General features: G+C 41.3%; 2 protein-coding genes across 2 annotated transcripts; both read left to right on the top strand.

Moving 5' to 3' along the window:
* The first annotated feature begins 122 nt into the window (after positions 1–122).
* LOC307259040 (claudin-10-like) lies at positions 123–1,572 on the top strand. The gene is made up of 5 exons (XM_080038763.1): positions 123–393; positions 495–656; positions 755–836; positions 934–1,044; positions 1,144–1,572. The coding sequence occupies exons 1-5, from the start codon at positions 162–164 to the stop codon at positions 1,382–1,384; spliced, it is 828 nt and encodes a 275-aa protein (XP_079894889.1). The 5' UTR covers positions 123–161; the 3' UTR covers positions 1,385–1,572.
* A 3,108-nt stretch (positions 1,573–4,680) lies between these two features.
* Positions 4,681–9,277, top strand: LOC307258288 (piggyBac transposable element-derived protein 2-like). The gene is made up of 3 exons (XM_080037788.1): positions 4,681–4,748; positions 5,513–5,963; positions 8,030–9,277. Exons 2-3 carry the CDS (start codon positions 5,875–5,877, stop codon positions 8,808–8,810), a joined length of 870 nt encoding a protein of 289 aa, XP_079893914.1. The 5' UTR covers positions 4,681–4,748; positions 5,513–5,874; the 3' UTR covers positions 8,811–9,277.
* Positions 9,278–12,143: the final 2,866 nt, after the last annotated feature.

Genomic DNA, 12,143 nt, shown 5'->3' with positions numbered 1-12,143 from the left:
GCCTCTTGTGTGTGTTGAGGTGTTCGTTTCTGAACGGGAGGGGCCTTTTGGGAAGACGGCTCCGGACACACAGTAGCCCTGCAGTTTGTGCTCAGTATATCTTATGCCATTGCATGGATTGTCTATTTTTCTCTATCTAGAGGCACAACTTTAAGGCAAGCATGACTTACAGGACAGTGGTTTTGTACATGGAAATAGGCTGCTTTGCGGTCAGTGTCATGGGATGGATCCTGGTCTGTTCCACCCAGGCCACAGAGATTTGGACCTGGTCTGAGGTAGACAGCATAGTCTTGACTACGTCAAACTACTTCTCCAACCTGTGGAAGGACTGTGTATCCGATTCAACTGGAGTATCTGACTGCAAGGGAATTCCGTCAATGCTTGCACTGAACTGTAAGTAATTTACTTTAACACAAAGCATGGTGATGGAAAAAAACAAGAGTTTAACTGTATGTTAATGGTTCCTTAATTAATTTTTTGCTGTTTTTGGACAGGGGACATTCACATGTGCCGTGCTCTCATCATCATCTGTATTATCCTGGCTTTCTTTGGAAGTGTTCTGGTCATGGTGGGAATGAAGTGCACAAAGGTTGGGGGAACAGATATTGTTAATGCGAGAGTAACCTTTGCCGGGGGGATGAACTACCTTATTGGAGGTAAGACATTCCACTGAAAGTTGCTTGTTAAGAAGTTCCACTCACTGCAATACACTGTACGATCCATCTTGAATTAATATATGGGCCTATTGTTCCAGGGATGTGTTCTATGGTTGCTTTCTCCTATTATGGAAACAAAATTAGATCGGAATTCCAAAACCCCAACTTCCGAGCTCAGAAGTATGTAAAATTTGAAATATACAACAATGTCGCCGTTATTACTTACATTTTCAATCAATCGGATGCATATCTGTATTATTCTTGTCTTTATTGCCAGGTTTGAAATAGGCGTTGGTGTCTTTATCGGCTGGGCAGGCTCCACCTTGCTTGTTGTTGGAGGCCTTATTATCAGTATCTTTGCAGGGATGGAAGGGTGCCACTCAACACGGTATAATGCAGCTCTTTTATTTAAATATTTTCTAAAGGATGTTTAACCTACAGAAAAAAAAGAAAATAACCATTCCATTCTTGAATCTAAACCTTACAGACCAAAACAATTAGCAGCCTACGACTACCCTGAGGCCTACACAGCTGTTCCAAAAGAGAAGAGCATCGTTGCTTCTTTGGCTCGCACAGAGTCTAGTTTGAGCAAAAAATCAAGGGCCACAAGCGGCAGCAGTGGCAGCAGTGGCAGCAGAGTCAGCAGTGGCAGCAGAGTCAGCAGCATCTCCGGGATCACCGCAACCACTGGGACCACCAAGACGTCAGCTACAACTGAATATGTGTGACCTCTTTCCAAAACTGGATAATAATTTGTGTTTTCTATGCCTCGTGAAAAATCTGTGTTGCTTCCCCCAAGTTATTTTATATTTTGAGTCTATTCTTCTATACTTGAGCTATATGCTGACTTAACATGGAAGGTTTTTATGCCCAGAGACATATGCTTAAAGGCTGATTGAATGTTGCATGCTTTAATTCAACACTGTCAAATGTTGTCAATTTTTTTTAAAATTTGCAATAAAAATAAATTTTGATATTGTAACAGCATGTAGCCTAACTGCAAACAGGCCTGCCCACACAAATGGCTGGGCCCCTGAAAGCCTCCAGTCAATGGCCCCCCCTTACCCATTACTCATATCAACCATGAGTGTGAGTGCGCTCATCCCTCAATAAACACATACATGTATTTGTAGAGAGACTAACTATCTTATCAACCAGGGACTTGCAGGGACAGTTGGGGGAGCAAGGGCTCATTATTATTTTAGAATAGTAGCACATTTCTGACTTAGCCCAGCATACCTACCAATTTATTTTGATTCCCTTACACTCACACAATTGTTTAACAGATCAACAGATCTCTACAAAATAATCAGTTCACACAGAGACATTGTTCTTCTTTAGTATTTAGTAAAGCAAACAGTTTTTTCACAATTTGCACGTTTTCTATGCTACTAGTTTCTGGTAAACAACATCAACAACAAATTCTTCACACACAAATGAAAAAAAGGCGGTTCTCTGAATAACCAAACCAACCTAACCTCAAAATTATAAAGTTGACCTATGTTTGGTTGCAACATTTAGGCTTAGTTCATTCTCCTCTCATCACTGCAAATACACTGAAATCATTACAAAAAAAGTATTTGAAGTCAAATATGTTCCTTCAATTATTTCCAACTTATTTGTACCTTGTGTATTTCTTTGCATTAAGAACTTTTTTAGGTCTATTTTAATTTTAAATTTTTAGAAACAATACAGAAAGCAGGACCTTGGTGGTTACGGCAATAATTAAAACAGGATGATGCTGCTCGTCAGCTTCATTGTGGTATGACCCGGCTGGTTGGTCAATTGGCCAGGTTTCTGAAAAACTGGTCAGACTTGGCTGGTCGTGTCAACCTGAAGTCTTATGTAACTAATGTAGAAGAACTACAAAAGGTACCCAACCTGTTTTTTCATGGGGTCCAAATACTTTTCAGAACGACACCCAGACACAAGTAGCAGGTAGGCCTACATGTGTTTTCCGTGAGCAGGAACGACTCAGGAAATATAATCCAGACAAAACTGTTTAATATCAAAACCCAATCTTGTCACCATTTGGCACACAGAGGGTTTAGGATAGATTATGTTTGAAACAGTTACACTCCGCTGTGCTCAATCTGAAACATTTTGAACATTTCTGCTTTTCTACTGCTTTTTTAATGGCCGTAAGCGGAGCCGCGGCTCTGTGTAAACACCCAACTTTAGATATTGACATAAATATCTAAAAATCTAAAAATAAAGTTTAGCTTAGCCCCTTAACGCCTGGTGTCACAAATATGCAACAAACTGTTTTAGTCAGTCAACCAGCCGAGATAGCATCTGCATTCCCCCAATGCCGGTGTTGTGCCGAATTCCCACTCCCCCGCAGGATCCCACTCCCCTCCGAGGCGATTCGTAGGCTTTGAGGAAACTGTTAGTAGGCTATTTAATTCATGGTTCATCAAAATACAAGTTATGTTGTGCTGCACTTGAGAGCCTATACGATTTGTGGGTGTTTCTGCAACTACGGGCATTTTTATGTCCCAGCAGTGAAATTTGGGATTTATGTTAAAATTTGTCATATGATGCTTGATCAATGTAAACACAGTGTTATTATACACCATGGCTTAAAGAATTATCACAAAAAAATGTGATTTAATGCAATTTATGAAGCATTATGGGTCCAAAAACACCACTTTTGTTCATGTCCCACACTGTGTTCTCAATGTTGAGATACGTAAAATGAGTTAATTAAATTAAAATATGACATTATTTCAAATGCAATTGTTTAATAAACACATTACTTTACACCATATTAAAATAATTATTTTAGTTTACTGCTTATTTATATGATTTTTTCATCTAAATGTGCATGTCCCACACATTTGAGTCCTTACCGCAACACTGAACAAATACCATAGTGACATTTTTTTTCAAAGCCAAACAAATCTAGTTTCTATAGAAAAAGAAGTAAGTAAGTGAGCACATGGTTGACAGGCTGGGCCACCCACACTAGGTGACCCTCAAAATCCAGAATAACAAAGTAAAGATCATCTTTTCTTTGGAAGTATTAATTGTGTGTCCTTACCATACAGCATAGAAATTGTGTATTTTGGACTATATTTAAAAAATAAGTTAATATTACTGTAGTATTCATGTATATTAGTTGCCAAGAGACAAAGCTAACATAGCAGACCTTGATAGCTGCCATGAATCTGCAATATTAGCAAAAATGTCATTTCCGCAACATGTCTTTACCGCAACAGCTTTAGGTGTTGAGGTGTTGCGGTAGAGACAAATTAATTTTTTATTATTTTATTTTATCAGTGATTACAACTATGCACAAAGCTTTTTGAAAACTGATTCAAATGTCTTAATGTTATAAAAATTAAAAAAGGAAAAATATATGAAATTAACATTATTGTAATGTTGCGGTAAGGACATTGAGGAACAAACACATAAGAACAAGTGATGAAAACGATAACAAAATAAACATGTTTCCAGATTAAATTCTTAACGACTATATGCAATGCTGTGTACCTGTTATATATTACTGACCCTGATGGTTAAAATTCAAATTCATAGAAGTTGATTTTTTAAATTTGGGAGAGTCAAAAGTGACCATAGTTGCAGAAACACCCTTGTATGTCGTGCTACTCGTAAAGTCCGAATGATTGTCTCACGAAAATAGACGTACTTTGGAGCTGCACTTGAAAAACGATGTTGATGTCGATGTTGTGCTACACTGTCCTATTATCGAAATGAGGGTCATGTGTGAATTGGCTCCTCATGCCCTGTAGAGTGTGCCATAAAAAGCTTTTGATACTAGTTGCATGAATGTAAAAGTTAGAAGGGGAGTAGGATTTTGGCAACACTGTTTTTCATACCTGCCGAAATCCCCCCCCCCCCAAACTACAAGTAGCAATACGTAGGGGAGTGGGATCCTGCGGGGGAGTGGGAATTCGGCACAACACCGGTTAGTGCATATTCGCTACGGAGCTAGGAACCTTCGACAAGCAGTTGTTTCCCGTGGGACCGCAAAGTGACGGACATGTTAACTCTTTATGCACAAGGATACATCCGGTTATGCTGCTCACGATAGGAGTTGGGGAAGTTCAATCCTGTGATAATTTTAAGGTAAGTTGTGGTTAGATAAAAATACTCACATGCTTATTGTGTGCTTATACACTTGACGTAATGAGGTGAAATGTGTGTGATTCGTATTTTTGAAGTTATTATCATATTTAGCTTTGTAGCATATTAGCGACAGTAGGCCGTTAGCCTAATGCTAACCACTAACCAGCGCTATTTAGTAAAACTCTTTTTGGGCGGCTTATCTAGGGAATCCACTGTATTTTGCTAAGTTATTTCAGATAATCATTATACTGACACTACGCTGGGATGTGAATACAACTGCCATTTATTTTTATGCAGACCTGAATGAAAGCCTCCGTTTTTTACGGCAAGCGCGCAAGCGCGCAACCGCGCGTAAGGGCACTCCCACAAGACAGTGAGGATAGTTGTCTGAGTGACAGTGCAGGCAGCGATGAGGAATATGTGCCAAGGCCAGGTGATGAGAGCAGCAGTGAAAGGGACAGGAGCAGCAGTGATGAGGATGTTGCCAAGCCAGGTGAAACAGGATTCAAAATTAGCACCAGCCAATGCTGGTAAATTAGAAGAGGTTGTTTCCAGAACACTATAGAAGCCATTTTCATTCATTTTCAGAAATACATAGTCTATATATTTACATTTTGTGTTTTAGATATATCAGTGGATATGCATTAGGCCTACAGTTGTACTTGATTTATTTATACATAATTAAAATCTGGTCAAACATTTCTAAAATCTTAATTTTGGTGTTGGCTGGTAGATTTTCTAATGGCTTATTCTGATCCCTGCAGATGAGGGTGAGAGGAGCAACAATGAGGAGGAGGAGGCCGAAGGAGACGCAGGCAGTGTGGGCAACGGCGGTGAAGGTGTTCCGGGGAGAAGGAAACAAAATAGACGAAACAAAGAAAAAGTGACATGGAAAACAGTTGAACAGACTCAAAGTTCTAAAAAAAACGTGCCAGTGTGGCAAGGGTCCCTCCCCGACAGTGACTCAATTAGACAACCCATTGATTATTTCAGAGACTTTTTTGACCTTGACCTTTTAGCGCTTATTGTCAATCAGAGCAATCTGTACAGCACCCAAGAAAACCCCAACCACGCCCTGAAATTAGATGTGAAGGAACTGGAACAGTTCATTGGAACCGTTGCGTATATGAGTGTGATCCGCTTACCACGCTCTAGGATGTACTGGTCTAATGCATGTCGATTAAACCAGGTCGCTGATGTGATGCCCCGTGACAGGTGGGAAGAAATCAAACATTACATTCATTTCAATGACAACACGGCAACCAACAACAGTGACCGGCTGTTCAAAATTAGGCCACTAATTGCATACCTGCAAACTCGTCGCTTTTCGGCGAAAATCGCCGTTTAGAATCAAAATATATGACCCACGTGAATCGTATAGATCCGAAGAGTTTTTGTTTTTGGGAGGGGGGGGGGGGTTGCGGCAGCTGCCAGAGAAGTCAGCCAGCGCTTCCCAGACTGGACTGTGTGGGCGAGTTACCGTAGTGTGAGACAAGGGAATATCAATATGAGTATTGTCCAATCAGCGTTAAGATCGGGCACCGTAAAGCATCACTGCTGCCGCTGTGTGTTCAGACTTTAGAATTGGCTAAAAGTCTCAATCAAAGCCCTTTTGATAATAAAAAATTAGAGGCTTTGATTAAACACTGTCAATGCTTCAGAGGTTAATGTAACAGCCTACTGAAACAGAAACTATACGGAGGGACGCAGCTCACTGTAGCCTACAGTCCCTTTATTTAGTCGCGCTGTCAGTTTGCCGACATGGCTCTCTGTTAGACTCGAGACATAGAAAAAGATCGCGGAAGCCGTTCCCGTAGACAAAGTTAACGGGCAGGATATCCCCGACTGATTTCATCCATCAAACCACAGAGTTTTTTCTGAGCGGCGTCTCACTCGCTCACTGGGTCTCCCGGGTCCCGGTGATTTTCACCGTCACAGCGATCGACTCGCTGCTTTGCTGGGGCGGAGACTTTGTGTGAAGGTGATTTAACATCACGGTCGTAGACGAATGTTGTAACTTTATGCTGCATAGTTTGCACTGCACTGTTGACCCACACAGGACTCTTGAAGCTGACAGTTTAATGAGCGCAGTGTCTGCAGTGCGCTCACAATCAGAGCCGACCGACAGGCCCCCTCCCCCCCAATTAATTTTAATTTTAATTTTAATTTTTTAGTTTGTGTGTTTGATATTAACATCATATTATTATATCATACAAAAAAATGAATACAATGTTTTGATCTAGATAGCCTAGTTAATAGCCCAATAATTTAATCAGTTCATCTGGGAGGTAATCCAAGTTTAACTGTCACGTTCACGTCCAGTGTGTATTGAGAATATTTAAAAACATTTGGAAATGGGGCTCAGATGCCCATGCACTGTATAACCTATTTCAGCCTCGTCTGTGGAAAAAAAGATAGCTGGACAACAGAGTTCTTCTGCTTCATTCCTCTCACTGCATTTAAATGTATTCATTATATTACAGAGAAATATGTCGCATAAAAGAAAAAGAGCACCAAGCCCAACCCAGAGGACCCTGCATAATATTTTATTTTAAATGAACATTTTAATGGAAAATCCAAGAAGCTTCTAATTCATCCGACCCAGTGTCTCCAAATTATTTGTTCACACAAAATTCCTCAGATTTAGCCTCTTAATTTCCCTCTCAAAGTGCACCAGAATCATGCATTTCACTTTAAAAAGTTTAAAAAAAATCTCCCGGGGGGGCATACCCCCGGACCCCCCTAGGAGGGTCAGGATCTCAGCTGGCTATTATTTTCACCCAGCTGGACATTGGAGGCAATAGTGGAGAACTCTGGTTGTGTGAATGATATTTAACAATAGCCAATCGTTTGGACAGCGAAAAACACCCGACCCCCCTAGAAGGGACGGGTGTTTGTCACCTTTTTCACCTCCTATGAGTTTGCAGGTCTGTAATTGATTCACTGCTCCCCAAATTCCAAGCTCTCCCTCAAGATCAGATGCTGTCAATCGACGAACAAATGGTGCCATTCAAAGGCAGATCTGTTCTAAAGCAGTACATCCCCAAAAAGCCCTACAAATGGGGATACAAAATCTTTGTTTTGTGCGACACAAAAGGCCTGGTGCACTCTTTTGACATTTATGCAGGGACATCTGATCCTCCACCAGGTTCACCAGACATCGGGGCAAGCGGGAACATCGTGCTAAAACTTGCACAAGTTATTGAAGGCTCAGTCAACCACCTGCTGTACTTTGATAACTGGTTTTCCTCACTCGATTTGTTTGTGGCTCTTGCTAACAGGGGGATACCAGCCCTTGGCACTGTGCGGGAGAATCGTCTGCGAGGCTGCAGTTTCAGCAAAGACAAAGAGCTCAAAAAGAAGGGAAGAGGGACATTTGAGGAGCAACAGGCTGTTGTTGACCGTGTGGAAATTAGGGCTGTCAAATGGTTTGACAACAGAGGGGTGAACGTTGCCAGCACTTTTGCAAGTGCCCAGCCTGTTTCCCTCGTAGAGAGGTGGGACCGAAAGCAAAGGAGGGAAGTGTCTGTGGAATGTCCAAGCATCATCACCCTTTATAATAAGTTCATGGGTGGTGTTGATGCACTTGATGCCCTAATCGCCTACTACCGCATCCACATCAGGTCTAAGAAGTTCTACCACCGATTCTTCTTTCACTTCGTGGATATGGTGGTTGTGAATGGCTGGTTGCTCTATCGGCGTGATTGTGACAACTTGAATGTTCCACGGAAGAAGCAGAAGGACTTGCTGGCTTTCAAGGCTTCCATTGCACAGTCCCTCTGCATGCAAGGCAAAGATCTGTCGGCCAAAAAGAGGGGGCGACCTTCGTCTGACGTGGAGCGAGAGTTCCAGAAGAAGCGGCGCAGGGGACCAACTAAGGCTATTCCCACAAAAGATGTCCGTGCTGATGCTGTGGGTCACTGGCCTCAAATCGACAGTGTGCGGCAACACTGCAAGTTCCCAAAGTGCACAGGCCACACGAGCTTCAAATGCGCAAAATGTGACGTTCACCTGTGCCTCAATAAGAACAAAAACTGCTTCTGTGCATTCCACGAGTGTTAAAAAAGGGGGAAAAAAACATGTGCACGAACCACGTGTGTGTATGTGTGAGGGGTGAGGTTAACCCTAAGGGCTACATAGTTACAGAAAAACACTGTTTTTTAAACCTTCTTACATTGTTTACATTGTTACATTGCTGATGTGTGGTATGATTGTGTGTGTGTTTGTGTGTGTGTGTGTGGATTGGGGGTGGGTTAGGAAGAAGGATATGCATTGAAAAGGGGTCTGTGTGTGTGTGTGTGTGTGTGTGTGTGTGTGTGTGCGTGTGTGTGTGTGTGTGTGTGTGTGTGTGCGCATTGGAATAGAAAATAATTGCTTCAAATGAATGAAAGGCTGTACCTGCCGTTGCAGGTTTATATAAATAAAGGATGATAGGATGAAATAAAACATTGAAAAGGATTAAATAAAATATTGTTTTTTCACTGTTATATCACTGTGTTATTGTTATGTTATTATTGACCATTATGCCTGCTGTAGCAAATTTGCAACATACCAAATTGACCCCAAATTGACCATTATGCCTGTTGTCGCAAATTTGCAACATACCAACATTTCTATTTATTTTTTGTGCAAAAGTGAAAATAATAATCTCAGCATTATTTACCATCTACTTTAAGGTAAAAACACAAATAAAATATTGTTTTATATGCAGCTATATAAATTCAGGCGTTAAGGGGCTTAGTTAGGTTCTTGGCTTCCAAAGACCATGGGTCTCCCAAGTGGCTATAGGCCCTAGAAAGCCGTCCCACTTTCTACCCCTTATGGGCTGCAAACAAGACCATCATTACATTATATTACATGTCATTTAGCAGATGCTTTTATCCAAAGCAACTGAGCACACATTCATACACTAGGGTGCAAGCTAACTATCGGGAGCAATTTAGGGTTCAGTGTCTTAGGGACACTTGGACATGTGGCGGGTCGACCACCCTACCCACTGAGCTACATCCCCCCCCCCCCCCCCCCCCCCCCATCAGTGCAAATAATGCTATTTTTATATAGTTTTTAACGCTTTTGTCATGGGTACTCTCACCCAGGAACTAGCATAGCTGGCATAGAAAAAACACTACCACTTTAGTCCAAAGGGGGTGCAAGAATTAACACAAATTGAAAGTTCCTCAGAGCATCTATAATTTCACACTCATTTTATAAAATATTGTAGTCTACTTAATAACCTTAATCTTATGTGGTGTTTGTGTCAAATTGATAAATTTTATATTTTTATTAAAAGAAAAATTATATAGGAATACATGCTTTTAAACTGAAAGTTCCATGGCCTTACCTTTTTTTCAGTGAAGAGTTTGTGAAAGGAATAAGATTATCGAGTAGGCTAAACAATTTGACCCGCATGCAGACACACACACACACACACACACAGAGCCGGCCCGAGCCTTCAGGGGGCCCTAAGCGAAATATGATTAAGGGGCCCCTCTCCAATATTAGTGCTGCTGAAACTATAGATCTTTGTTAAATATCATTCACACACCCAGTGTTTTCCGCTAGTGCCTCCACTGTGCGGCTGTGCGAAAATATTTGACAGGCGAGATTCAGACTCTCCTAGGGGGGTCCTGGGGTATGCCCCCCCGGGAGATTTTTTTAACCTTTTTAAAGTGAAATGCATGAATCTGGTGCACTTTGAGACAGTGTTAATTTCGTAGACTAAGACTATGACGAAAAATATTCGTCTACGAACCTTTTTCACGGACGTAAACTAAATAAAAACTAAATAAAAAGGCAGATGTGATTACGAAGACTGAGACTAATTTAACTGACACTATAGTCTACGAATAGGAACTAGACGAAACTGTTAGGGCGGGACGAATGGAGAAGAGATCCAATCAGAACTACTCTTTTTGTGGGACAAGTTGGGAAGAAATCCAATCAGTGCAAAGCAGCGAATTCAACCCTGTGTCGGTGAAAATCGACGGGAGATCGCGCAGGTGTGAGCGGGTGGAGTGAGCCGCTGTGCTGAAAAACTCTGCGGTATGATGGACAAAAATTATAGTCAGGGATATCCTGCCCGTTAACGATGTCTAGGGGAACGGCTAAGTTCCGCGATCTGTTTGTAGTAGGCTCTGTCTCGAGTTTGAGTACACACAGCCATGTGAAACTGCCGCCTCCGTCCGTTAGTTTCTGTTTTTAAGTTACAATCAACTCCGACGCATGGACAGCGTTCAATTAAAACCTCTAATTGTATTATCTTAAAGGCTTTGATGCAAAAGAAGTCCGAACACACACAGCGGCAGCAGTGTTGCTTAAAGGAAGGCGCAGTTGCTCAAATTTATCAGCACCTCAACTGCGTGCTGCTGCCCAGAGGCGGCCTTAGCGATCTCGGGGCCCGTTTCAAGACCTAGTGTGGGTCCCCCCACTTTTTTAAAATATTTTCTTTATTTTATAAATAATGCTTGTGCATGCTCCCCGCAAAAAGAAAAAAGATTGTGGAATCCAGTTGGTTCATAGACAGATCATGAGATAATGGGCCCCCGGGCACAGGCTCTTAAAGCCCCCCCTCCCCCCCTATCCAGTCAGGTACACTGATTTTATGTGAGATTATTACTAATGAAATAGAATACATGTTTTGTATTACAACCATTAAATCTGTGTCTGTATTGCATATTCAAACCTTAATACCATTCAATTAAGAAAAACACTTAGTCGACGAAGTCCGCTGTAGATTTAGTCAAACTAAAATCTGCTTATATTTAGTAGACTAGACTAGACTAAGACTAAAATATTTTAGATGACTAGAATAGGACTAAGACTAAATGGTGTGATATTCAAAAGACTAAGACTAAGACTAAATCAGAATTTGCTGCCAAAATTAACACTGCTTTGAGAGGAAAATTAAGAGGCTAAATCTGAGAAATTGTGTGAACAAATAATTTGGAGACACTGGGTCAGATGAATTAGAAGCTATTGAAGAAGGACACATGGATTTTCCATACAAATATTAATATAGTAAGGCGTCCCCCTCCCGGGCCGGGCCCAGCAGCAGACCCGGGTTCGATTCCCACCCGCGGTCGTTCTCTGCATGTCACTCCCCTCTCTGCCCCATTTCACCTCTGTCTCTCTGCACTATCAATAAAGCATAAAAATGCTCAAAAAATATATTTAAAAAAAAATATATATATTAATATAAAATAAAATATTATGGAGGGTCCTCTGGGTTGGGCTTGGAGCTCTTTTTCTTTTACGGGACATATTTCTCTGTAATATAGTGAATGCATTTAAATGCAGTGTGAGGAGCTAAGCAGAAGAACTCTGTTGTCCAGCTACTGTATCTTTTTTTCCACAGACAAGGCTGAAATAGGCTATAGACTATACACAGTGCATGGG

Source organism: Ammodytes marinus (assembly GCF_949987685.1).
Source record: "Ammodytes marinus genome assembly, chromosome: 12".
NCBI lineage: Eukaryota > Metazoa > Chordata > Actinopteri > Uranoscopiformes > Ammodytidae > Ammodytes > Ammodytes marinus.
The sequence above is the reverse complement of the archived record's forward strand: the minus strand, read 5'-3'. Positions and strand labels throughout refer to the sequence as shown.